The sequence below is a fragment of the Macaca fascicularis genome, chromosome 2, assembly GCF_037993035.2.
Source record: "Macaca fascicularis isolate 582-1 chromosome 2, T2T-MFA8v1.1".
Taxonomy (NCBI): Eukaryota; Metazoa; Chordata; class Mammalia; order Primates; family Cercopithecidae; genus Macaca; species Macaca fascicularis.
The window spans coordinates 53,395,553-53,422,810 of NC_088376.1; the positions used below are offsets into that span (position 1 = coordinate 53,395,553).

General features: G+C 36.8%; 1 protein-coding gene across 3 annotated transcripts in view; it reads left to right on the plus strand.

Moving 5' to 3' along the window:
* The window catches only part of EIF2A (eukaryotic translation initiation factor 2A), a 34,250-nt gene extending 7,780 nt beyond the window's left edge, over positions 1–26,470 (plus strand). For 2 of the 3 annotated variants that reach the window (XM_005546092.5, XM_065540085.2), the window contains 11 exons: positions 1,476–1,550; positions 6,208–6,307; positions 6,995–7,077; positions 10,704–10,777; positions 10,910–11,054; positions 11,186–11,302; positions 15,280–15,851; positions 19,286–19,399; positions 23,895–24,023; positions 25,430–25,495; positions 26,077–26,470. In XM_005546092.5, coding sequence (XP_005546149.1) covers positions 1,476–1,550; positions 6,208–6,307; positions 6,995–7,077; positions 10,704–10,777; positions 10,910–11,054; positions 11,186–11,302; positions 15,280–15,851; positions 19,286–19,399; positions 23,895–24,023; positions 25,430–25,495; positions 26,077–26,142 — 1,541 coding nt within the window. In that variant the 3' untranslated portion in view covers positions 26,143–26,470. Of the gene's footprint in view, positions 1–1,475; positions 1,551–5,297; positions 5,417–6,207; positions 6,308–6,994; positions 7,078–10,703; positions 10,778–10,909; positions 11,055–11,185; positions 11,303–15,279; positions 15,852–19,285; positions 19,400–23,894; positions 24,024–25,429; positions 25,496–26,076 lie in introns of all 3 variants that reach the window. The other variant, XM_005546091.3, reaches the window with a different exon arrangement.
* The last annotated feature ends 788 nt before the right edge of the window (positions 26,471–27,258 follow it).

Consider the following 27,258-nt stretch of genomic DNA (forward strand, 5'->3'; position numbering starts at 1 on the left):
AACCTAAGATGGGAACATTAAGAATTATGAATAGAAAGATAAAGCGTGTCAAGTATATAAATGTTTCCCCCAAAAATCCCCCCTCTATTTAAACCTTACTGGTCAGCATTGATGGTTGATGGAGTCCTCACTCATTACTTTGAAAATTGATAAATAAAGGGAAGGAATCAAGCACTTATCTTGCCTTATACAAACTGTTTATCAGAGTAACCAAATGGTTGATGATTTTGAAAAAGAGCTTTGTAGACGAATTCCAGTTAATAAATACAGAATGGATGCTGGATCAGACAATTACCATTTTGTCATCCTCAAGAAATGAATCTAGGCCACTGGTTCTCAAACTTTACCAAGCATCAGAATCATCTGAAAAGCTCATTAAAATCCAGATTACAGCTCTCTTTCCAAATGTTCTGATTCATTAGATCAGCGGTAGGGCCCAATAATTTGCATTTTTAACAAATTCCCCAGTGATACTGATGCTGCAAATCTGGGGACCCCACTTAAGAACCACTGATCTAGGCAGATGATCATCAAAAGACGCTGAAACCTTTAGCTGAACTGTTTGATGACTGTTAATGGGGAGCTTTATAATCAGGCTGTTGTCATCTGACTCTACTGACCAGTGACTCTACCACCACTACGCCTGGCTAATTTTTGTATTTTTAGTAGAGACAGGGTTTTGCCATGTTGCCCAGGCTGGTCTCGAACTCCTGACCTCAGGTGATCTGCCTGCCTCGGCCTCCCAAACTGCTGGAATTACAGATGTGAGCCATTGCACCATGGGAAAGAGATTTTAAAAATGTTTTGATATCTATAAACTGAGTGTAAACTGTCATTATTGTGTGATTGCAGAAGCACAAATGTCATCTTCATTTGTGCCGATGAATTAATGCAAAGATAGTGTAAGGGATGTATTAGTCAATTCTCAATGCATTTGTTGTTATTTTGCAATTCAAATTATTTTTTAGCCAGGAAGTTTTCATCTCATGTTGTGACTACACTAATGTACATCTACATGTGCATAGATACACATTTCTTTTTGGGTATTCATTATCACTGGGTGATGTATTCATAATAAACATCTTCAGTTCAGAGATACAGTACTTAGAGTTTTGATTACTTGATAGAATATTCCCAAGTAGTTAAGTGAGGAGCCTCTTATTATTGTTATACTTTCTATTTCTACACATGAGAAATTGATGGAAGGCCTACCACACAAACTTGTTCACCCAAAAGGCTCTATTTTTTTTTAATCCATCTGTTAGTATGAAATCATTTTCCAGCTTACTTTACAATGTTTGTTAGCATTGCATTTTAAAGTATTTTGGCAGATGAAAGCATTTGGGAATTTTCTTAAATTTGTGCAAGTTCTGAGTTATTAAATTGATAGTGAAATGGTTGACTTTATAATCAGATTTTTTTGAAAAGTATTAATGCTTATTCATTTAAACTTTTTTTTTTTTTGTCATTTTCAGGGAATCTGGGAAGAATTGCAAAGTCTATACCTTTAGTAAGGATGGGACCTTGTTTGCCTGGGGCAATGGAGAAAAGTTAGTGTTCATTTACATAACATATTTTGTGTATCATGAATATAAACACTGGCATTATTTGAATAACAGATATTTGAGTGTCATTAATAAAATCCATCTTTTAATGTCATGATGTAGTGAGATATTACCTCTCATTACACAGAATACCTTCAAAGTTGTTCGTTTCTATATATATGCCATGACTTGCTTTAGTTATCTAGTTACCTAGAATTAAAAATTAATGTATGAAAAACATAATTTAATGCTAAAGAAACTGAGAAGTTGTTTTAAATAGTGCTCTAAGTTATTGGTTGGAGTTCCTTAAATCTGCACTAACACTGAGAGAATAATTCTCTTTACTCATTTAATCCTAGATGTAGATACTCTTTATCTTTGCTGTTAAATTGCTAACAACTGCCTGCAGTTATTATTATTAATCTTATGTATATAAAAGTGTATGTTATTCAAAAGAATGTTTAGTATAATATATGTTACATAAAATACCAGTTTACAAAATTGGTCTTGCACAAAAAATTATGTTGATTAAATGCTTATATTTTGTTAAGAAAACCAGTCCTTTTTAATTTTTCAAGAGTTACTACAACATTTTATTTCACAGACCATGCAAATGCCCAAATACTTGATTGGCTTAAAGTTATTTACATTGTTTTAAACCACATATAATACTGTTAGGTTTTTCAAAAGGGAGAAAATACATGCATTAGTTTGAAAAGCAAATTTTAAACGTTGTTCTTTACAATGGTAATGTATTCAGAAGTCTTTCAACTACCAGGTGAGATTGGATTAATAGTTGCTTTTTAAAAATTGACTACTAAAGAGAACATGTTGAATTAGTTGATTCACCTTTTTTAAGTAGCTGGCAGAATTAGCTTTTATAATTTAAAAAAATTGGTCTTTTATTCTTTTTTTTTTTTTTTTTTAATTTTAATAGAAACAGGGTCTTGTTATGTTGACCAGGTTAGGCTCAAACTCCTGGGCCCAAGCAGTCCTCCTGCCTCGGCCTCCCGAAGTGTTGGGATTATAGGTGTTAGCCACTGTGCCCAGCCCTTTTTTTTTTTAAGTTATTGAATCTACTACTCTCTCTCTCTCTCTCTTTTTTTTTTTTTGGAGACAGGGTCTCACTGTGTCACCCAGGCTGGAGTGGTACAGTGGCACCATCTCAGCTCACGGCAACCTCCACCTCCCAGGTTCAAGCGATTCTCCTGCCGCAGCCTCCCCAGTAGCTGAGACTACAAGCTGAGCCCACACCACCATGTCTGGCTAATTTTTGTATTTTTAGTAGAGATGGTGTTTCACCCTGTTGGTCAGGCTGGTCTCTAACTCCTGACCTCAAGTGATCCACCCGCTTCATTCAGCCTCCCAAATCATTAGGATTACAGGCATGAACCACCTCACCCAGCCTGAATCTGCTACTCTCAAATCATTAATAATATAATTATAATGAGTCTTATCTACAATGTTAACAGTTTTAATCTCAGCCTCAAAAAATAAGATGTGATCTCAAAATTTCTTATTTTGTGTAACCTATTGTGGGTACTTAAATTTTATTTTTTAATCCATATTTTAATTTGTATTATTTGAGTAATGAGTCAATCGAAATTTACTACCTAATGGGCTATACTATACTTCTTTTCATTGTCTTTTTTGTTTTGTTTTTGAGGTATTCCTTGTTCTTCTAGCTTAGAGTTTGTTGAATAAGTCTATTTTTACCTTGGCAGTTATTGTTAATAGTTCACTCGTATCTGCACTTAACCTTCTGTTGGATTCAACTCTGAATCCTTTTAGTATGTCCCCGTATGTCATGTCCATGATTTTAATAGATTTCATCTATATTACGTTCTAGCATTTATTTCATTAAAGTGCTGTGACCACAATGGTACTTATTGTTCTGGGCCAAGAGAACTAGATTTCATGTATTGATTGTGGTCTTTGTTCAGTTTCTGGTTAACTAAGTCAGAAACCATTATGATTCTTCCTTAAATATGTTTTTTCTTAATTAAAATAAACATCCGTCATTAAACTAAGAATAACTATTAAAGACCATCAATTCTGAGGAGGCTGTGGTTGAAAAGCAAAGAAAAAAATGAAGGTTAACAACAGCAACAACAAGAAAACAAGAAAGCGTCTCGTAATTCTAAAATAGGTTATTTGCAGCAAGTTGTAAAGACTTCCATGTAGGTGTCTGTGTTTAAATAATATGTGGTAGTTTTTCATTCTTTTCAGTGACTGCTTATCTTAAACTCAGTTATCTTCCTCAAACCTGAGTAGAACAAAGTTACTTACAGCAACTTCTGGAATAAGATGGAGTGTCTTTTTTTTTTTTTTTTAACACCCCAGAGTGTTTAGTACATAAAAGCAAGCCAGGCCAAACTGATTTCAAAGCTTGGCTGTGGCATTTATCAATAGTATGATCTTGAGCAAATTATCAAATCATTTTTCTAAGCCTAAATTTAAGCACATGTAAAACAGAAATGATGAGGTTTATAATATTGTTCTAAGGATTAAATGAGAAAATGTACGTAAAGTGGTTAGGTACATAGAAAACATCCCAAAATGGAACTGCTTTTATCATACAATTATTGTCATTTTTGTCTTTGTACTATAATAATTCTTAGAATCATATCTTTTAAAGATTGCTCTTGAGATTGTAGTAGACGTCAAATGTCTCCTTACTGATTTCCCTAGCTGCTATAGCTTCCATTTACTAAAAAAAAAAAAAATTTAATTGAAATGAGATCTTGCTATGTTGCCCAGGCTGGTTTTGAACTCCTGGGCTCAAGTGGTCCTCCCACCTCAGCCTCCCAACGTGCTGGGTTTACAGGCATGAGCCACTGCACCTGGCCCATTTATTCAAATTTAAAAGTATACTTTTGTGGGCCAGACACAGTGGCTCATGCCTGTAATCCCAGCACTTTGGAAGGCCAAGGTGGGTGGATCACCTGAGGTCGGGTGTTCGAGACCAGCCTGGCCAACATGGTGAAACCTCATCTCCACCAAAAATACAAAAAATTAGCCAGGTGTGGTGGCATGCGCCGGTAGTCCCAGCTACTCAGGAGGCTTAGGCAGGAGAATCACTTAAACCCAGGTTGCAATGAGTCAGGATTGTGCCACTATACTCCAGCCTGGGTGACAGAGTGAGACTCCATCTCAAATAAAAAATAAAACCAAAGTATGCTTTTGCCATTTTCTCTAGCACCTTTGCCTTTCCTTTGATTTGATAGACCTCAACTCTGTAGATTAGTTTTGTGTTCACTTAAAGGCGTTTTTTTCCTTTTCAGCTGAAAGTGGAATCATCCATGTGTCTTCTATTTTATATCGTTTCCCAACACTAGCCTTATATAGGAGGCTTTTGGTAAAATATATACTTTTTTTTTTTTTTGAGACAGAGTCTCACTCTGTTGCCCAGGCTGGAGTGCAGTGGCACGATCTCAGCTCAGTGCAGCCTCTACCTCCCGAGTAGCTGGGATTATAGGTGCCCACCACCGCGCCTGGCTAATTTTTGTAATGTTAGTAGAGACAGAGGTTGTGCTGGAATCACAGATGTGAGCCACTGCACCTGGCTTTTTTTTTTTTTTTTTTAAGTTAAGGTATTTCCTGGATATTTTCTAGAACCAACTTGAAGTTGCTTTTTATGAAAAATGAACATTTTGGAGTGATCTGTGTTTGAAAAGAGCTATGAATGTTTTGGTTAGTGTTGACTACTATAAAACAGTATTTCATTGTTGAAATAATTTCTTTTGAAACCAGAGTAAATATTATCAGTGTCATTAACAAGGGGCTACTGCACTCCTTCGACCTCCCAAAGGCAGTTTGCCTTGAATTCTCGCCCAAAAATACTGTCCTGGCAACGTGGCAGCCTTATACTAGTAAGTATTTTCTCAGTGTAAAAATACTCTGACAGGATCAATTACGTTTAGTCGGGGGAAAAAGTTATAAAGTTTATAACCTCATAAGAAAGTAATTTGTCTTTACGATACTTTTGTGTTTGTGAATATTTATGATCAACAGTGAATCTTGTACTCTCCAAATAAACAATGTATTGAAAGTAATTTCAAGGTCTATGGTAAGTTAATGTAAAGAGCCCTTATGAGCTAAAGGAAAAGAAAAAGCTCAAGGGAAAATTCAGAAAGTAAATAACTGCTGGATAGAGATTTCTGAAGATTAAGAATAATAATGACTTTTAAAATCAAGACATTTTAAATAATTATTACGTGAAAGGAAGTACAGTAGACAGAACATCTAAGGGATGTGTATAACAGTAGAAAATGTTGTGCCATTTTCCAATATATTTAAAGGGATACCTAATGATAATATATTATAGGGCTTATTTTAAGAAACATTTTCTAATAATGTTGATATGGTTGAATAAGTAAATGATAATAGGTCATTGGGTTACAAACATCCTGAGTTTTTGTTCTTTCAAAAGGCATGAACTCTAATGAATCTTATTTTTCCAAGTGAATGAAAGAGATACTGAGAATCAGTGTAGAATCATGAATGGTTTATGTAACCTTTTTTTTTTTTTTTGGTAACAGAGGCAAGCTTTCATGATTTAACCCATTTGATAGTAATCCATGTCAAACTTAATAAATAAGAAAAATAATCTTTTTACAAATGTTACAAGGCAATTACTGAAAAAAAAAAAAATTTATTGCAGCTTCTAAAGATGGCACAGCTGGGATACCCAACCTACAACTTTATGATGTGAAAACTGGGACATGTTTGAAATCTTTCATCCAGAAAAAAACGCAAAATTGGTAAATAAATGGTTTAAAATACTAATTTTTTACATAGTGTTTTTAATGTCATTACTGTATAATATTTGTTTTCCTGATATTGATTTAAAAAAATAACTTATCAGACAAAAATCTACATTTTTAAGGATTTTGTATGTAGGAATGTAATAGAGCAAAAACTTGATCTTTCTTTCCTTTAGTATTAAGTGGAAAGGAACAATATTTCTTTTTTTTTTTTTTTTTTTTTTTTGAGACGGAGGCTCGCTCTGTCGCCCAGGCTGGAGTGCAGTGATGTGATCTTGGCTCACTGCAACCTCCACCTCCTAGGTTCAAGCGATTTCACCGGCCTCAGCCTCCCAAGTAGCTGGGACTACAGGTGCGTGCCACCATGCCAGGCTAATTTTTGTATTTTTAGTAGAAACGGGGTTTCACCATTTGTCCAGGCTGGTCTTGGAACTCCTGACCTTAGGTGATCCACCCGCCTAGGCCTCCCAAAGTGCTGGGATTACAGGTATGAGCCACTGTGCCCAGACTTTTCTATTAACATATATTGACTAAAACTATTAGTAACTGACTTGATATCATATTTATAAGTGTTTATAAGTGTTTTTCCTTAAATAGTAACCAGTATCATAAATTACTTTAACATGTTAATGTGATGTTACGTTCCGTCTGAATGTTTTTTATACTTTTTTTTTTTTGACATAGGTGTCCATCCTGGTCAGAAGATGAAACTCTTTGTGCCCGCAATGTTAACAATGAAGTTCACTTCTTTGAAAACAACAATTTTAGTATGGAAAGATATATGACATAATTTTATTACTTACTGTAATCGTATACAGTTTTCATTAACTTTTATGACACCATAGGGTTTTCCTAAATACTGTTAATTTATTAATCAATAATTGCTATTACATTCATTTTCATAATTTTTTATAAGTCTGAATTCAGTGAAAATCTATAACACAAAGGTTTTCTTTTACAATAACTTTTTATTATCTGATAATTGCTATTAAGACATTTGAATATCTTTTCCTGAAAGTAATTGCTATTGAAATTCTGTGACACAAATTTTTTAGATATTTTATACTGTAGAATTTTAAACATAAAACTTCAGACACCTAGTCCTAACATCAGCTTATGGCCAGTCTTATCCATGCATCTCTCCAGCTACCATCTCTCTTACTAAGTGAAAGCAAATCCCAGACATGGTATAATTTTATATACTTGTTAAATATATAATTGTAAATATTTCAGGGTAGATTTCTGAAGATTGGGGCCTTTCATTTTTTAAACTTAGCCACAAAACCATTATCACAAATTATTAAATATGTGTTCAAATTTCTACTACTTGCAAATGTTACAATTTTTTTAAAACTCAGGATCCAAATAAGGTACTGCACATTGTGGTTGGTTGATATATCTTTTATGTTTCTTTTGGTCCTATAAGTTCCCACACCATCTTTTTTTTTTTTTTTTTTTTTTTTTATTCATAATTTATTGTTTAAGAAACAAGGTTATTTGTCTTGCGTATTTTCCCACAGTTTGAATTTTGCTTTTGTATCCCATGGTGTAATTTAACATGTTCGTCTGTCCCCTATAAATTGCCAGTTAACTCTAGAGTTGGTCAGCTTCAGGTTCCTTTTTAAATGAGTAAGGGTAAGACTACATTATAAGGTGATGTTCACTTCTTTTATCAAGAAGCACATAATGTCTGGTTGTCTTTAACTTTGTAGGGTTAGCTGACAATGTTTCATGCCTAGATGCATTATTTCATCAGTGGTTGCAAATTGTTGATATTCTGGTGTTTTCTCCCTCCCTTATTTTTCAGCTGTACTGCCTCTATAAAGAAAAATTTCCCCTTCTACTATTTGGTTACCTAGTGCTGCATTTATATAGAAAAGGCAGGATCAATATTCTTGCTTTTATCAGTTTTAATATAATGTATTCTATTTCTAGCAACCTTCATTGTAATCAATTAGCTTTTTCCCCATTCTTGTTTTTTGAGAGTGGGCCTCATTCTTTTGTCCAAGCTGAGCGCAATGATGGCTTGCTGCAACCTCGACTTCCTGGGCTCAAGCAATTCTCCTGCCTCAGCCTCCCAAGTAGCTGGGACTACAGGCTTGCATCACCACGCCCGACTAATTTTTGATTATTTGTAGAAACAGGATCTCACTGTGTTGCCCAGGCTGTTTTTTAGTTCCATTCTTTTTTTGTTTTGTTTTGTTTTGTTTTGTTTGAGAAGGAGTTTCACTCTTGTTGCCCAGGCTAGAGTGCAAAGATGCGATCTTGGCTCACTGCAACCTCTGCCTCCCAGGTTCAAGCGATTCTCCTACCTCAGCCTTCTGAATAGCTGAGATTACAGGCATGTGCCACCACGCCCAGCTAATTTTATATTTTTAGTAGAGATGGGATTTCGCCATGTTGGTCAGACTGGTCTCAAACTCCCGATCTCAGGTGATCCACCTGCCTGAACCTCCCAAAGTACTGGGATTACATGCATGAGCCACCGTGCTTGGACTTTTTAGTCCCATTCTTAATGTGGATTAAAAATATATGTGTTTCAGTCCATTGTAGTTATTTTTCTTATGGATGCTCAAATCGTCTCATCATTGACCAATTAGTCTTTAGTGACTTCTTTGCTATATGGTAAGAAAAGTCATTCTAGGATTAATTTGTACATTTCTAACCATTACACCTAGAACTGGCTAATTTTTCAGGAAACCCTGTCTCCTTTTTGGTGTGCTACTTTTGAATAGCTATTGATCTCTGAAATTGAACAAATAAAAGTATTAGCTCTTGATCTCAGTAAAGGAAACATTAAAAGGAAATGGGGTTTCTTGAAAAATTGGCTGAGTCTAGCAAAAAAAGTTGTATTTAGGTTCTAGGGATTCTTATTAGCTGTTGCATTGGTCATTGTTTCTAGGCATTTTTTTCTATTTAAAAAATGTAACAATCATAGTTTTTTTAAAATTAAAGTTTTATGCTTATAGTTTTATTTAAATTAAAGACTACAAGGTTTTTATTTAATTTCTTCTATCTTATTTGTATTGCCTTTTGTTACCACCAAGAATCTTGTTTCTCTGGAATACCAGGGATGATAATTTGAGAATATCACATTCACATAAGCGTTCATTTGGTTTGTTCCACATTATCCACAGGGTATTCTTAGAATCTTAATACCGGCCTGGCGCGGTGGCTCAAGCCTGTAATCCCAGCACTTTGGGAGGCCGAGACGGGCGGATCACAAGGTCAGGAGATCGAGACCATCCTGGCTAACACGGCGAAACCCTGTCTCTACTAAAAATACAAAAAATTAGCCGGGCGAGGTGGCGGCGCCTGTGGTCCCAGCTACTCGGGAGGCTGAGGCAGGAGAATGGCGGGAACCCGGGAGGCGGAGCTTGCAGTGAGCTGAGATCTGGCCACTGCACTCCAGCCTGGGCGACAGAGCAAGACTCCGTCTCCAAAAAAAAAAAAAAAAAAAAAAAGAATCTTAATACCAAAAAGTGACACTATTGCTGAAAATAATTTTTTAAAAAGGGTTTGCAGTTATTTTTGTCTTTAGAGCATCCCATTACTGATTGTACAGTTTTGAGTATATCATAGTTAGAATAGGAATTGGTAACTTTGTTCACACATACCAAAGATGGCATGTAGGCTGATTTTGAGCAATATCCAATCAGTATAATTATGCCTTTCATTTTCCTGTGTTTGAGGCGCACTGTCACCTCGCTGTTTCAGGGTTAACTTGCTTTCTTGTCTGATTCGCCTCTTTGTGAGCATGCCAAATGAAGAGGGATCACCACTTTGACAATTTGGTGCGCTGCGTTTGAAAAGCCATTGATCTCTGAAATCAAACAAAGAAAGTATAGTAGCTCTTGATCTAATTAACTAGGGTAGCAGTTTTATTAATAGCAGCATGATTTGGACTGCTTTTAATATCAGCCATTGTTACTATGGTTGTGATCATGGTTATCATGCATCTGTTTATCACATTAAGTTATAGAATTTCCATATCCACATTCTGCAGTAGCAGGCCAAGGTTGATCTTTTCCTTCTAATAGGCTCTAAGACCACTTTATTTCAGTGATTGAAGAGAGGATAACTGACATTTATCAAATACCTACCATGTGCCTGGCACTGTTCTCTTAAAACCAATTACTGAGAGTTGGGTGGTTTAATCGCATTACTTGCCTGAGCTCACACTGCAAGTAAATGACTGAGTAGAAATTGAAGCCTACATTTGTCTTGCTCCTACCCCATGCTTTTTCCACTGTGTTACTGTGTGTCACCAGCAGGAGACTACAGTGAGTACTATTAGTGTGTAGTTATAGTAATCCTTTATGATGTATTCAGAGTTTAACATGTTCCTTTTAGCCTCTCTCATCAATCTGATTTAATTTACTCTTTTTTTTAGACACAATTGCAAATAAATTGCATTTGCAAAAAATTAATGATTTTGTATTATCACCTGGACCCCAACCATACAAGGTAATTGCTGTTTTTGTTTAAGTGGAATATTATGTGTTTAAACCTTTTCCTAGTTTTTTGTGACTGTAAAAACATGTCCATCTCAGTTTTTATTCTCAAAAAATTAAGTAATGATTTATGTGTGTATCTTAGGTGGCTGTCTATGTTCCAGGAAGTAAAGGTGCACCTTCATTTGTTAGATTATATCAGTACCCCAACTTTGCTGGACCTCATGCAGCTTTAGCTAATAAAAGTTTCTTTAAGGCAGATAAAGTTACAATGCTGTGGAATAAAAAAGGTATGCTAAGTATATTTTATCCCTCTTGTTTACCAGTTGTTAATTTAGGCTATATTCCTGTGCATATAACAGAAGAATCAATGCCCATGTAATTTGTGTTTTAAATCTAATTAAAGTTTTTACTGTTATAGCTACTGCTGTGTTGGTAATAGCTAGCACAGATGTTGACAAGACAGGAGCTTCCTACTATGGAGAGCAAACTCTGCACTATATTGCAACAAATGGCGAAAGTGCTGTAGTGCAATTACGTGAGTATTCCAGCAGTCTTCCTTTGATTAGAAACAATGGTAGTAAAAAATACTATGCCATAAAGATGATATAATCTAAATTCTTGATCAAAAGATAGAATTCAAATACCTTAATAACCTTTAAGATAAAATTCTTCTTTTTTTTTTTTTTTTTTTGAGACGGAGTCTTGCTGTGTCTCCCAGGCTGGAGTGCAGTGGCGTGATCTCGGCTCACTGCAAGCTCCGCCTCCCGGGTTCACGCCATTCTCCCACCTCAGCCTCCCAAGTAGCTGAGACTACAGGCGCCCGCCACCACGCCCGGCTAGTTTTTTGTATTTTTAGTGGAGACGGGGTTTCACCATGTTAGCCAGGATAGTCTCGATCTCCTGACCTCGTGATCCACCCGCCTCGGCCTCCCAAAGTGCTGGGATTACAGGCTTGAGCCACCGCGCCCGGCCAAGATAAAATTCTTCTTAATTAAGAAACTTAAAATCATCCTCAAACATACCTTATTTTGGCAGAATACAATTAGTTATTTGAGTTATGCCAGCGTTTTAGAAGTAAACTTCCTGAGTGAGGTAATTCCGTTGTAGTAGCTCTTTTGGAGCTTACTTAGCTAATTATGACAGCAAATTGCTTAATACTATCTTTAGAATTGTTAGTAATATCCAAGAGGCCAGGCATGGTGGCTCATGCCTATAATTCCAACACATTTTGGGAGGCTGAGATGGGAAGATCATTTGAGCCCAGGAGTTCAAGACCAGCCTGATCAACATAGTGAGACCCCGCCTCTACAAAAAATAGAAAAACTTAGCCAGGCATGGTGGCATATGGCTGTAGTCCCAGCTCCTCAGGAGACTGAGGCAGGAGGATCACTTGAGCCCAGAAGTTCAAGGCTGCAGTGAGCTATGATCATGTCACTGTACTTAAGCCTGGGTGAAAGCCCGTCTCAAAATAATAATATCCAAGAATGTTACCACTTCATCTGTTGTTTTAATGAACTAAAACTTTAAAATAATAGTTTTAAAATACTGACAGCTTCCTAATTTTCTCGTTTTGAATTGAACTTATGTAAGTAGGGTAATCTACCTTTTAAAAAACTGTATTTCCATTGAAGTCAAAGAAAAAACAAGGATGGCTCCCCTTTTCACTTTATTTTAATAACATTCTGAAATACCTAGTCACTCTAACTAATCAGCAGAAGTAGAATATATACAGTTTTGAAAGAAAACAAAATCATCTCTGCTCATGTAGTCGAAGTCACACTATAACCAACAGCTACTTTAAAAAAATAAAAGATTCCATATATAGCAAAAAAAAATAACAAATATATAGGGCCAATGGGAAGAAAACTTTAAAACTCTTCAGAGAGACAAACTATGGCCTTTACTAAGAAGAATTATTTTTATAAAGATGTCATTTCTCTGCTATCAATCTAAAACTAAATTTAAATGCTGACTGATTTTTTTTTTTTTTAACTAAATAAACTGGCTCTAAGGTTGGTGTTGAAAAATGAACACACAAGAGTATTTTGGAAACTTGTGTAAAAGAAGAGCATGGCAGGGGAAGTTATCTGGAGTTCTGACACTACCAGATATTAAAATGTACCCAGCACTTTGGGAGGCTGAGGTGGGCGGATCATGAGGTCAGGAGATCAAGACCATCCTGGCTAACATGGTGAAACCCCGTTTCTACTAAAAAGACAAAATTTAGTTGGGTGTGGTGGCATGTGCCTGTAATCCTAGCTACTCAGGAGGCTGAGGCATGAGAATTGCTTGAACCCAGGAGTCAGAAGTTGCAGTGTGCCAAGATCGCGCCACTGCACTCCAGCCTGGTGACAAAGCGAGACTCCGTCACAAAAAAGAAAAGTAAGGCAATTGTAATTAAGACAGTTTGGTTGTGGTATATGGATATACTGGTAAAACTGATAAATCAGTGGAAGAGAACAGAGTCCAGAAATAGATCCATACTTTTGTAGACATTAATATATGATAAAGTCAGCATTTGAATCAATGAATCAATGGAGGAGAAAATATTGATCATTTAATATATGGTTTGGGACAACTGGCTAGTCATTTGAAACAAAAGGTTATTATCTTCTTCACCAAGATAAATTCTGGTTGGGTCAAAAACTTATACATAAGACTGCAGAGGAACTAGAAGAATATATGGGAGAATTTTTTTTTCTAATCTTAAGAGTGGAAAAAGACTTTTTAAACAAGACAGAAGTACTAAGGGGGAAAATGATGAATTTGACCATAGAATAATGGGTTATTGCAGTAAGAGAAGAAAAGCATCCATAAATTAAACAAAATGAACAAGAATTTGGGGAAAATATATTTTTTAAATAGTCAAGTGATGTGTTATGAGAAAGGGTAAATGTTCTTAATATATCAAGTAAGCCAAGTAAAAGACCAATAATTGGAGAAAAATAAAATAGGCGTAGGATAGTAAAAATTAGTCCTCAGAGCCAGTGTGGTGGCTCATGCATATAATCCCAACTATCTAGGAGCCTGAGGTGGGAGGATTGTGTGAGCCCAGAAATTTGAGGCTGCAGCGAGCTAAGATCCCACATCTGTACTCCAGCCTTGGTGACGGAATGCGACCATCTCTTTAAAAAAAAGAAAAAAAATCAGCCCTTAGAAAAAGAAATAAAATTACTTATATTAAAAGATGCTTAACTTATAATTAAAAAAATAGAAATGAAAACAAGATAGATATTTTCACTTAATAGGCTGATGAAGATAAAAATATGAAACTACACAGTATGGTTGAAGTATAGTGAGGGGGAAGCCTGCATCATCAAAAACTGCTGATAGAGGCTAGGCACAGTGGCTCTTGCCTATAATCCCAGCACTTTGGGAGGCTGAGGCAGGTAGATCACCTGAAGTCGGGAGTTCATAACCAGCCTGACCAACATGGTAAAACCCCATCTCTGCTAAAAATACAAAATTAGCCCTGCGTGGTAGCTCATGCCTATAATCCCAGCTACTCAGGAGGCTGAGGCAGGAGAATCGTTTGAACCCGGGAGGCAGAGGTTGTGTTGAGCCCAGACCGTGCCACTGCACTCCAGCCTGGGTGACGAGAGTGAAACTCCATCTCAAAAACAAAAAAAAATTCTGAAAGAATATCCAAGAAATATAACATAGGGTTGCCTTTGTGTAAAGTGACCTGTGTTTGTGGCTTTTTTTTTTTTTTTTTTTTTTTGAGATGGAGTCTCGCTCTGTCGCCGAGGCTGGAGTGCGGTGGCGCGATCTTGGCTCACTGCAACCTCTGCCTCCCAGGTTCAAGTGCTTCTCCTGCCTCAGCCTCCCGAGTAGCTGGGATTACAGGTGCATGCCACCATGCCCCACTAATTTTTCTACTTTTAGTAATGATGGGGTTTCACCATGTTGGCAAGGCTGGTCTCAAACTCTTGACCTCAGGTAATCTGCCCACCTCGGCCTCCCAAAGTCCTGGGATTATAGGCGTGAGCCACTGCACCTGGCCTTTTGTGCCTTTTTAAAAAATATAGGGCACAGTGGCTCATGCCTATAATCCTAGCACTTTGGAATGCCAAGGCAGGAGGATCCCTTGAGCCCAGGAAGTCGAGGCAGCAGTGAGCTTTGATCATGCCACTGCACTCCAGCCTGGGCCACAAAGTAAGATCCCATTTCTATAAATAAATAAATAAATAAATAAAATAGTTTGTATTTTGATTACCGTCTGCACGTATTACCCTTTCCAAAAAAAATGTTTATTAATAGTAACTATTACTATAAGGCCATATTACCAAAATGTTTAAAAGACATTAAGATTCAGTAGGGGTTCTTAAATATAAATTTATGATTATACATTAATCGCCCTAGTATATAATATAAGAGTATTTTAATGTTAACATTCCTTGAAATTTTTTTATCTGTTTGATGTGTTCGTGAGTACTATATGATGGTAACTTTTGCTAACAAATATTTATATAGTTCTTTATTGCTAATTTGGGCTTTATATTCTTTTTCTAGCAAAAAATGGCCCCATTTATGATGTAGTTTGGAATTCTAGTTCTACTGAGTTTTGTGCTGTATATGGTTTTATGCCTGCCAAAGCGACAATTTTCAACTTGAGATGTGATCCTGTATTTGACTTTGGAACTGGTCCTCGTAATGCAGCCTACTATAGCCCTCATGGACATATATTAGTATTAGCTGGATTTGGAAATCTGAGAGGACAAATGGAAGTGTGGGATGTGAAAAACTACAAACTTATTTCTAAACCAGTGGCTTCTGATTCTACATATTTTGCTTGGTGCCCAGATGGTGAGCATATTTTAACAGCTACATGTGCTCCCAGGTTACGGGTTAATAATGGATACAAAATTTGGCATTATACTGGCTCTATCTTGCACAAGTATGATGTGCCATCAAATGCAGAATTATGGCAGGTTTCTTGGCAGCCATTTTTGGATGGAGTATTTCCAGCAAAAACAATAACTTACCAAGCAGTTCCAAGTGAAGTACCCAGTGAGGAACCTAAAGTTGCAACAGCTTATAGACCCCCAGCTTTAAGAAATAAACCAATCACCAATTCCAAATTGGTAAGTAAAGTTTTACTACTTTTATAGAAAAAAGTTTTATTTTGGGCTAGGAGTGGTGGTTCACATCTGTAATGCCGGCACTTTGGGAGGCCGAGGTGGGAGGATCACTTGAGGTCAGGAGTTTAAGACCAGACTGGCCAACATGTTGAAACCCCATCTCTACTAAAAATAACAAAAATTAGCTGGGCATAGTGGCGCATGCCTGTACTCCCAGCTCCTCAGGAAGCTGAGGCAAGAGAATCGCTTGAACCCTGGAGGCGGAGGTTGTGAACCGAGATCACACCACTGCACTCCATCCAGCCTGAGCAACAGAGCGAGACTCCGTCTCACAAACAACCACCACCACCTTTCTCTTGGACTGGACAAAATGTATCAGTGGTCTGAAACTTCTTAATATCCATCGAAATGTTTACTATTTCGGCTGGGCGCGGTGGCTCAAGCCTGTAATCCCAGCACTTTGGGAGGCCGAGACGGGCGGATCACGAGGTCAGGAGATCGAGACCATCCTGGCTAACACAGTGAAACCCCATCTCTACTAAAAAATACAAAAAAAAAAAAAACTAGCCAGGCGATGTGTCGGGCGCCTGTAGTCCCAGCTACTCGGGAGGCTGAGGCAGGAGAATGGCGTAAACCCAGGAGGCGGAGCTTGCAGTGAGCTGAGATCCGGCCACTGCACTCCAGCCTGGGCGACAGAGCCAGACTCCGTCTCAAAAAAAAAAAAAGTTTACTGTTTAAACAGTATTGTTTTATTTATGTAAAATTATATAAAAACAACACATGGTATTTGTATTTATCATATTTATTTAGATTTAAAAAGAAAATATATAGTAGACTTTGGATTTGTCCTATTTCTGTATTGGAATTTTCCTTACCTCAGATAAAAACAAAAGTAACTCCAACCCATCCTGCTTTCTTTATCTGTGCATGATGGCACAATTCTTTGATCCATAAAACTAGTAGGTTTATTTTGGTGAGGGGGAGAAATTGATACAGAAAATAATACTTTGGAAATGGTGATGAAATTAGGTAAGAACTTAAAATCAGGATTTTTGTTTGTTTTTGAGACAGAGTCTCTGTCACCTAGGCTGGAGTGCGGTGGCACTATCTCTGCTCACTGCAACCTCTGCTTCCCGGGTTCAAGCAATTCCCCTGCCACAGCCTTTTGAGTAGCTGGGATTACAGGTGCCTGCCACCATGTCCAGCTAATTTTATTTTTAGTAGAGACGGGGTTTTGCCCTGTTGGCCAGGCTGGTCTGGAACTCCCAACCTTAGGTGATCCACCCACGTTGGCCTCCCAAAGTGCTGGAATTACAGGCATGAGCCACTGTACCCGGCCGGGATTTTTTTTTAACATTCAAGATTTCTACTAAATTGTTGCTTTTTTATGTGGTACGATGATTGTGTGGTCCTGTCAAATCATTTTAGTTGAAGTAGCTATATGCCCAGTAATTAGACATTTTTACATGTATCTAATTCCAGAAATGAGCTAAATTACAAAGAAAATACTGTCAAGAAATTACTAGAAACAAAGACAGCGTGGTAGATAACTTTACAAAGGAGGAGGGTTACACAGCAGTGGAAAAAAGGTGTTGGGTTATTCCCCCGCAGAAAAAAAAATTTTATAAGTACAAATTTATATATAAATTATACTTAAAGAATATTTATTAGCTTTCCAAAAAACCTTCACCTTTTAAAGTGTGTTTGTTGGTCTGGCGCAGGGGTTTCCATCTGTAATCTCAGCACTTTGGGAGACTGAGGCGGATGGATCACCTAAGCTTAGGAGTTTGAGACCAGCCAGGGCAACATGGCGAGGCCCCATCACTACTAAAAATTTTTTAAAAATAGTTGGGCATGGTGGTGTCTGCCTGTGGTCCCAGCAACTCGGGGAGGTTGAGGTGGGAAAATCACTTGAGCTCTGGAGGAGGAGGTTGCATTGAGCTGAGAAATTAAAATGTGTTCATCAAAAACAGTCCCATAATAACTGATATAACTGAATAAACAAAGTTTATTAATAAGAATGAAATTATGCATAATGAGCACATAGTACCAAAACCAGAAAAAACTCATGATTTATAGTAGTTGTGTGGACTTTTTCGTCTCAAGTGAAAGGCTCTCAGTAGCTTACATGATGCTCGTAAGTGTGGAAGAGACTTGTAACTTACCTTTTCTTCTTGCATCATTTTTAATCAAAGTTCTCCTGAGCAGAAACTTTTTAGCCAAAGCAAACTACTACAGAAGAGCCCGCTATTGAAAGGATTTTCATATTATGTATAAAACAAATGTTCAGCAAATATTATATAACTTAAGTAGCATTTTATGCAACATGGGTAAACATGAAATGAAAAAGCCTTGCACTCTAAATGTGTCTGCTGTTCTACAAATGTGGGTTCTCATAATATTCAGTTTGTTTCAAGTAGAATATGAACATGCCCAGAACTTTGATGACCTGAAATAGTTGATGGAATTGCTAAGATAAGGTCACTCTATGGTTTCTTATTTATTATTCGGCATCTTAAGTGTTTGAGCTCTGCTCATTTCCACATAGGACTTATAAATAAAATGCAGATCTGAGACCTAGTACTCATGAAACTTCATGGAGAGCTGATACTTTTGATGTGCTGAGTTATGATAGAGTCTAAGAGTTAACATTAAAATAATAGCAACACAGATAGAAATCAGTAAGTACATGAATCTGATAGGGAGTTGTAGTGCCATCACTTGTACTGTATGTTGTCTAAAACTATTCTGGAGATACATTGAACCTATAATTCACTATATTTTCTATTGTGGAATATAGTTGTTACATGGTTACATAAATATCTGATGTTGGAAATTATTATCTTCGTTGTGTAATCTGACAAACCATGTACTTTTTTTTTTTTTGGCCTCTTCATTATGTCAGTCCCAGATTTATAATTATCTAGTTAATTATTCCTTTCTATTTCACTTATTTTCTTATAATCTATTCTTGGTTTTCCATTTGCTTTTATTTTTAATCTTCTAATCTCTGATTTTACAAGTAAAGATCTAGCAAGTAATTCTTTGTGTGAAGAAAATAAGCGAGGCAACTAGATTTCTGTTGACAGTAGTTAGAACCAAAAAGGCCTCAGAAGAAGCTGTTGTTGGTATCTAGTTTTTATAAGACTCATGTGTCTGTAGTAGTACTAAGAAAAATTCTGTTGTTTGAACAAAACTAAAGTGAATTTTGCAAGCTCTGATATGACTGAAAGATATAGCAACTAATACGAAGATCCTGATTAAATCCATCCTGACAGTTGGAGTGTGCCACTACCAATGAGTTTTGAAATAATCTTTGCTAATGATCCTAAATTTGATAAAATAAGTTTATCCTATATTAGCAGAAGTGTGTAATTTGTTGTTGTAGGTGTTTACAACATGGACTCCATTTCAAAATTATTTTATATTTTCCATAGCATGAAGAGGAACCACCTCAGAATATGAAATCACAATCAGGAAATGATAAGCCATTATCAAAAACAGCTCTTAAAAATCAAAGGAAGCATGAAGCTAAGAAAGCCGCAAAGCAGGTATTTGGGGCACTAATTTCCTCATAACAAAACAAACAAATAGTTATGGCCTGGAGCAGTCGCTCACGCTTGTAATCCCAGCACTTTGGGAGGCTGAGGCGGGTGGATCATTTGAGGTTAGGAGTTCAAGACCAGACTGGCCAACGTGGTGAAACCCTGTCTCTACTAAAAATTCAAAAATTAGTTTGGCATGGCTTATAATCTCAGCTCCTCAGGAGGCTGAGGCAGGAGAATTGCTTGAACCTGGGAGGTGGAGGTTGCAGTGACCAGTGATCGTGTCACTGCAATCTAGCCTTCCAGCCTGGGGGACAGAGCAAGACTCCATCTCCAAAAAAAAAAAAAAGGCAGTTAAGTTAGCGCTAAGCCTTAAAATTTAAAGAATTGTGGTCCTAAATACTTGACTGTGGCCAAGTGTGGTGGCTCATGCCTGTAACCCAGCATTTTGGGAGGCCAACGTGGGAGAATTGCTTGAGCCCAGGAGTTCAAGACCAGCCTGGGCAACACAGTGAGACCCCTGTCTCTACGAAAAATTTTTTGCTGGGCATGATGGCATGTACCCCATAGTCCCAGCTACTTGGGAAGCTGAGATGGTAGGATGACTTGAGCTTGGGAGGTTGAGGCTGCAGTGAGCTGTGATTGTACCACTCCAGCCTGAATAACAGAGCAAGACCATGACTCAAAAAAAGAAAACACAAAAAACCTTGGCTCTTACATTATAAAATGTAGTTGTAGTTAGACTTAAATAGGCAGAATATCTTTTGTTTGTGTTTGCCTATGAATTTCTAAGTAATCCTGTCTATATTATGGGTAACAAAAGAAATGGAACCTGACATCATAACCTCGGACACTAATAGTATTATGTAGCATGTTATTTGCTGTAGACCCTTTTGGTGGCACTTGTGTAAAGTGGTGTAGTTTGTTTTCCTTGAAGCATATATTTACTAAGAGAAGCTGGAAATTACATGACTAGAAAGCCATTTGGGCACTCAGTATTATAGTACTATATGAAATTATTTAACTGGGAATCAAAATACCAGAAGTACCCAAATAATGGGATATTTCCAGAATATTTTTTATTTAATGTAGTTGAAAAGCCACACCAGTATAAATAATTGCAAATTGTGATATTGTATAGCTCATGGTGACAATGTGATCAGCTGGGCTGGGGATGTCTGGTTAGTGAAGTTATGGTGATCACATTTTTGCAATTCAGGCAGAGTACATATCTCAATCCATTCAGGCTGCTACCTTAGACTGGGTAATTTATAAACAAATTTATTGCTCACAGTTCTAGAAGCTGGGGTGCTGGCAGATTTGGTATCTGGTGAGAACCCGTTCCTCATAGATGGCACCTTCTTTCTGTGTGTCCTCCCATGGTGGAAGGGGCAGTGGAGCTCTCGCTGGTCTCTTTTATAAAGCTACTCCTCATGACTTAATCATTTTCCAAATGCCCCACCTTTTAATACTATCATATTGGGTATTAGGTCCCAAACTATGAATTTTGGGGAAACACCAATATGTCAGACGGTAGCAGTGGGGTAAGGTTTTTGGTTTTTTTGTTTTTGTTTTTTTTCAAGACACTCTCTGTCTCACTTTGTTATCCAGGCTGGAGTGCAGAGGCATGATCACGGCTCACTGCAACCCCAAACCCTTAGCTCAAGTAATCCTGCCTCAGCTTCCCAAGTAACTAGGACTATACATGTACACCACCATTCCCAACTAATTTTTTCATTTTTGTAAAGACAGGTTTTCGCTATGTTTTTCAGGCTGGAAATGGGGGTAGGTTTTTTTGGTTTTGTTTTGTTTTGGGGTTTTTTTTGAGACCGAGTTTTGCCATGTTGCTGTAGTCTCAAACTCCTGAGCTCAAGCGGTCCATCCACCTCGGCCTCCCGAAGTGCTTGGATTACAGGCGTGAGCCACTGTGGCCATCCTAGAAAGAGCAGATTTTTAACAGCTGATTGCTATATCACCAGTACAGTCTTGCTGATAATTCTTGAATTTTGACAGGTCTAGGCTAGTTATGTGTTTTGGGAGGCAGTTACTATTTTAAGGTGTAGAATTGTCTTATGCAACCATATTCTGCTAAAATCTGGACTTTTAGAAAAACCATTCTGCTCATTTGTAGTTAATATATTTCATCCCCAGAAGTATCTTAATTGGTCAGCTTTAGGTTATTCCAAGTAAAAACGATCTGTTTCATGCATTTGATATTAGATTTGTATAAAAGCAAGTCTTGTCCCTTCATCAGTACAAGTAGGGACCTCTACTGGCCCTGGATATTACAACACAGTAGTAGTATCCTTACAACTTAATAACTAAGATGCCCTTTGAGTTTTAGGGCCTCTCTGAAACCCACTCAACTTAGAATTCTATTTTTATAAGCAAAGTTTTTTCCACTTTATCAAAAGATATTTTTAATATGACCACTGGTGATACTGAACAAAGATTCCTTTATAATTATTATATAAATAATTACATAATGACATGATTATAATTATTAATAATTATAACAACCATTAATATACTAAATTATATTAATTATATAAATAATATATACAAATTATATTTATATGTTTTATAATATAAATTATTTAATATTTCACATTAATATAATGAAATTATGATTATTAAAAATAATGGTTATAACTCTCAGTTATAAATGTGTAACTCTTTATAGCTCATGATAATAGTGTGATCACCGTTGGGCATGGTGGCTCACGCCTGTAATCCCAGCACTTTGGGAGGCCGAGGCGGGTGGATCACCTGAGGTCAGAAGTTCAAGACCAGCCTGCTCAACATGGTGTATATTTTGTATACTAAATATACAAAAATTAGCTGGGTGTGGTGGCGGACGCCTGTAATCCCAGCTACTCAGGAAGCTGGGGCAGGAGAATCGCTTGAACCCGGGAGGCAGAGGTTGCAGTGAGCCGAGATTGTGCCACTGCACTCCAGCCTGGCAACAAGAGCGAAACTTCGTTCCAAAAAAAAAAAAATAGTATGATCACCTGGGCTGATCAGTTATAAATTTATAACTCTCAGTTACAAGTTTATACAAACTGTCAGTTTTTTTTTTTAAAGAGCCAATACATTCATCAAGCACCTACACACCTTTTTTTACTAAAGATGATACCAAAGGTGATACCGGTAATCCCTCATTGCAGAGTTGCTTTTTGAGTTGTTTTTCCAGTAATAGCAAAGGTTTTCAACTTGCAAGATAAACTATTCAGTATGTATTTTGGGGACGACTGGCTGAAGTTAGTAAAAGTTATGGCTGTGTGATGGAACAAAGCTAAATGGCCCCTGACAGAATCTCACCTTATCCAGGCCTTCTTAGTCCTGACTCTGAAGTAAGTAGCCAAAGATAGAGAAAGAGAAGATAGAGAAAGAGAAGATAGAGAAGATAGAGAGTTCAAGATGCAACTGCAAAACTAGCACTAATTTCTTTTTTCTTCTTCCCAAGTTCATGGATAGGTTTATTCTTACTGTAAATCTTAGCAAATCAGCATACAATATTTTTTATTCCTTATTAAGAACTTTCACCTTTTCACTTAAAGGAGCACTTTACAGCTTCTCTTTGGCGTATCCGAATTGCCGGCATCACTACCCTGCACTTTGGGACCATTATTAAGTAAAGTAAGGGTTACTTAAACACAAGTACTGTTGATACTGTGACAGTCAATCTGATAACAAAGACAGCTACTAGTGAAAAATAGGTGGGGGGCGAATACACTGTGGATACACTGGATAAAAGAATGATTCTTGTCCTAGGCTGGATGCTAAGAGATTTCATCACACAGCTTAAAACTGATGAATGGTTTATTCCTGGCATTTTCCATGTAATATTTTTGGGCTGCAGTTGACCCTTAGTTACTGAAACCATGGTTAAGGGAGACGTACACAAAGGCCAGGGGCAAGAGTATAGAGCATCTTAGCAGAAATAAAAGTGATTCAGAATCAGTAAGGAGGGACAAGAAAAGTTATCAGAGGTTTGATCATATTGGAAGCAATATAGCATCCCTTTAAGGGGAAAAAAGTTTTGTGGTACTTTGTTGCAGAGCTGAATTGATCTGATTATGAATTAACATCTGTAGGATTCTTATTCTTGTAGCATAATCCATTACATATACTTGATCATACATATTCTTTATAGTTTTGGAGAGAGCCTTGTAAGAGTGAAACTTGAAACACGTTAAATAGAAAAGCCCTCTCATATATTCAGACCATCTATCTGCTGGCACATCTCAGAATATCCAAAAGTTTGGAATGCTTGTTTGCTGGTATAGAAACCCCCTAGTTTACTCTGATAAGGTCATTTTATTTCTAATATGGGAGTATGTAGCATACTTCATGAGACCTTTAATTCAGATTTTTTATATAAAATGTGGATAAAATCACATATTTAGTTTCTGTATTTCATATACCAAAGCTATGTTGATTTAAATACTGTAATGTTTTTGGTTTTTTTAAATTGAATTTTTAAAAATATTTCCTGCAGGAAGCAAGAAGTGACAAGAGTCCAGATTTGGCACCTACTCCTGCCCCACAGAGCACACCACGAAACACTATCTCTCAGTCAATTTCTGGGGACCCTGAGATAGACAAAAAAATCAAGAACCTAAAGAAGGTGAGAGACTTAAATGAAAAATAGACATGCGTATTGAAAGGTATACATGAAAATTATATAAATAAGGTAGTACTTAGATGTCTAAAGACAGGTATCTAAGAAGTTGGTATTAGCAGTTCTCATTGTTGTTTTCTCACTAGAAGCATTGTCACTTAGAAATAGTATTGATTTTAGTTCTATTCACAAATGTCTGAAGACTCTTAATACTTTGATTTTTGGAGTAATAAAATTCAGTGTGCATTAGCATAGAAATATACTGAACAATTTTTTTTTTTTTTTTAATTGAGACGGAGTCTTGCCCTGTCACCCAGGCTGGAGTGCAGTGGCACAACCTCGGCTTACTGCAAGCTCTGCCTCCCAGGTTCAAGTGATTCTCCTGCCTCAGTCTCCCGAGTAGCTGGGACTACAGGTGTGTGCCACCACACCCGGCTAATTTTTGTATTTTTAATAGAGACAGGGTTTCACCATGTTGGCCAGGCTGACCTCGAACTCCTGACCTTACGTAATCCATGTGCCTTGGCCTCCCAAAGTGCTGGGATTACAGGCGTGAGCCTCCATGCCTGGCCACTGAACACTTTTATACTCAGTGTTTCATTAGAAACCTTGTGATAAGTAGGGGCAGATATTTTAGTTTTGAAGATCAAGAGACAGAGATGAAAAAGAAGTGTATTGACTTGTGATATTGCAGCCAGTGTGCTGGGGTGGCCCTGGGGATAAAACAAGCTGCTTCACAGCTGCATTATGAGGTTTCTCTTTCATTCTTTTTAATTGGGTAGGACTTTGGACCAACAGTCTTTCAGAATGCTCTCAGTGAGATTTCTCTCAAAGCCAGAAACATCACCCAGGTCCAATGGGGCATTGAAATGTGCCATTACTGATACATTTACATATACACATACATACATGATAACATTAATTAAAAGCCTGAGAAAAATATTTTTCGAAATTTCGTGTTTTTAACATTTACAATTTTGTATTTAACTTATCATTATTATTATTATTATTATTATTTTTTGAGACGGAGTCTCGCACTGTCACCCAGGTTGGAGTGCAGTGGCGTGATCTCGGCTCACTGCAAGCTCCGCCTCCCAGGTTCATGCCATTCTCCTGCCTCAGCCTCCCGAGTAGTTGGGACTACAGGCGGCCACCACCATGCCTGGCTAATTTTTTGTATTTTTAGTAGAGATGGGGTTTCACCATGGTCTCGATCTCCTGAGCTCGTGATCTGCCCGCCTTGGCCTCCCAAAGCATTTAACTTTAAAAATAGTGTATCCTAGCATTTTAACAGACCATTCTTGATACAAATGTAAGATTATTAATCTCCTTATTTGAGTTTCACATTCTTAATAAGGAAATTTGCATTTGAAGTGACTTCCTTCCACTTGACTCATATTTGATGTTTGCAGAAACTGAAAGCAATTGAACAACTGAAAGAACAAGCAGCAACTGGAAAACAGCTAGAAAAAAATCAGGTACTTTCTGCATTTTCCATTTAGGCTTGTGGTGACCACCAGCCTTCCCCCTTTTATTATAAACAAGTATTTAGTCAGGTAAAAGAGCACATAGATTTTAAAAACTTATTTTGAAAACCATATGCCATATTCTTTTTAATGTTTTTACTTTTAAATAGCTTTACTCTTAAATAGAGGAGATATGGTTCATGTGAATGAAAAAGTCAATATTCCTAAGAGGCATACTATGCTATTACTGTTGAAAATAATAGCAATTTGTTGTATTAGACAAATATAAGATTATTATCTCAAGTTGTACTGCCCTGTTTGCCTTTTCCCTCCTCCTTTCAACAATTTTAATCCCAAATATAGAATTGAAAATGTTTTGGGCCCAAAGGGATGCAATAAAACAGTGTCTGTTCTTTTCACTCTTGATTCATACCAGATAACAAATCAGAATTTGTTTCTAACCTGTGTTTTAAAATCTGTGTTTACTAGTGAACATAATAAATTGTCAGAAATACCATGTTTTTTTCTGTATTATTTTGGTTACATATCCACTAACTATTTCATAATAACTTCATTGTTTTAAACTTTTCTAGTTGGAGAAAATTCAGAAAGAAACAGCCCTTCTCCAGGAGCTGGAAGATTTGGAATTGGGTATTTAAAGATTCACAGAAAGCAAGTTGATGACCAGAAATCAGTGCAAACACATCTTCTGTTAAACCCATTGGTATACACAGAATATTCCTGTTCTCACACTTAATGTCAATCTATAATTTTAACCACTTATCTAAGATTCTACATAAGTAAAATTATTTAATAATGTCTATTGAATTGATATTTATATCTTGCATCCTATATCATGTCAATATGTGATATAGAAAAGAGATACATGAATTTTTTAGCTAAGCTTGACAGATTGAAAGACAAGTGTCATTTTTTTGTGGAGTGTGATATATACCATATAAATGAATAAAGACATTTTAAATTTAATCACTTTGTTTTTATTATAAGTTCCTTAGTTCAGATATCCTTTATTAATTTATAAGACATGTAAAACTACTTAATTCTCACAAGACTCTATGAAGTAATTATTATAATCTCTATTTTATAAATGAAAAAACTAAGGCCATAAAATTAAGAAATTTGCCAGTGTCTCAAAGCTAGGAAATGGCCATCTAATCCCAGAGCCTATGCTTTAGGTTACTATGATATACTACTCCTATATCCCCAGGTAATGCATCATTTAGTAACACTAAGCACCCTGCTTAGTTTTCATGGATACTGCCAAATTGCCCTATCTCAAGCTTTGTACTTGCGCCATTTAAAGTTTTCCACACTGTTGTCAATATCAGAAGTGATAAGGCTTTCAAATGTTTCCTACATTGATAAAGGAGAAATGATAGTTCATTACTGTTATATACATTTATTTTTGTTAGAAATGGATTATGTACTTTTCCATGTTTGATACTTGGTTGTATTTCTTTAGTGTATTTATTTCTCTTTTCCTTTGCCCATGTCTCTGTTTGGATGTTTGACACTCTTCTTAATTTGTAAGAGTATCCTATGTAGTAACATAAAATCCTTTTTTTCTTTTCTTTTCTTTTTTTGAGATGGAGTCTCACTTTGTTACCCAGGCTGGAGTGCAGTGGCATGATCTTGGCTCACCACAACCTCCGCCTCCTGGGATCAAGTGATTCTCCTGCCTCAGCCTCCCCAGTAGCTGGAACTACAGGCGTGTGCCACCATGCCCAGCTAATTTTTTGTATTTTTAGTAGAGA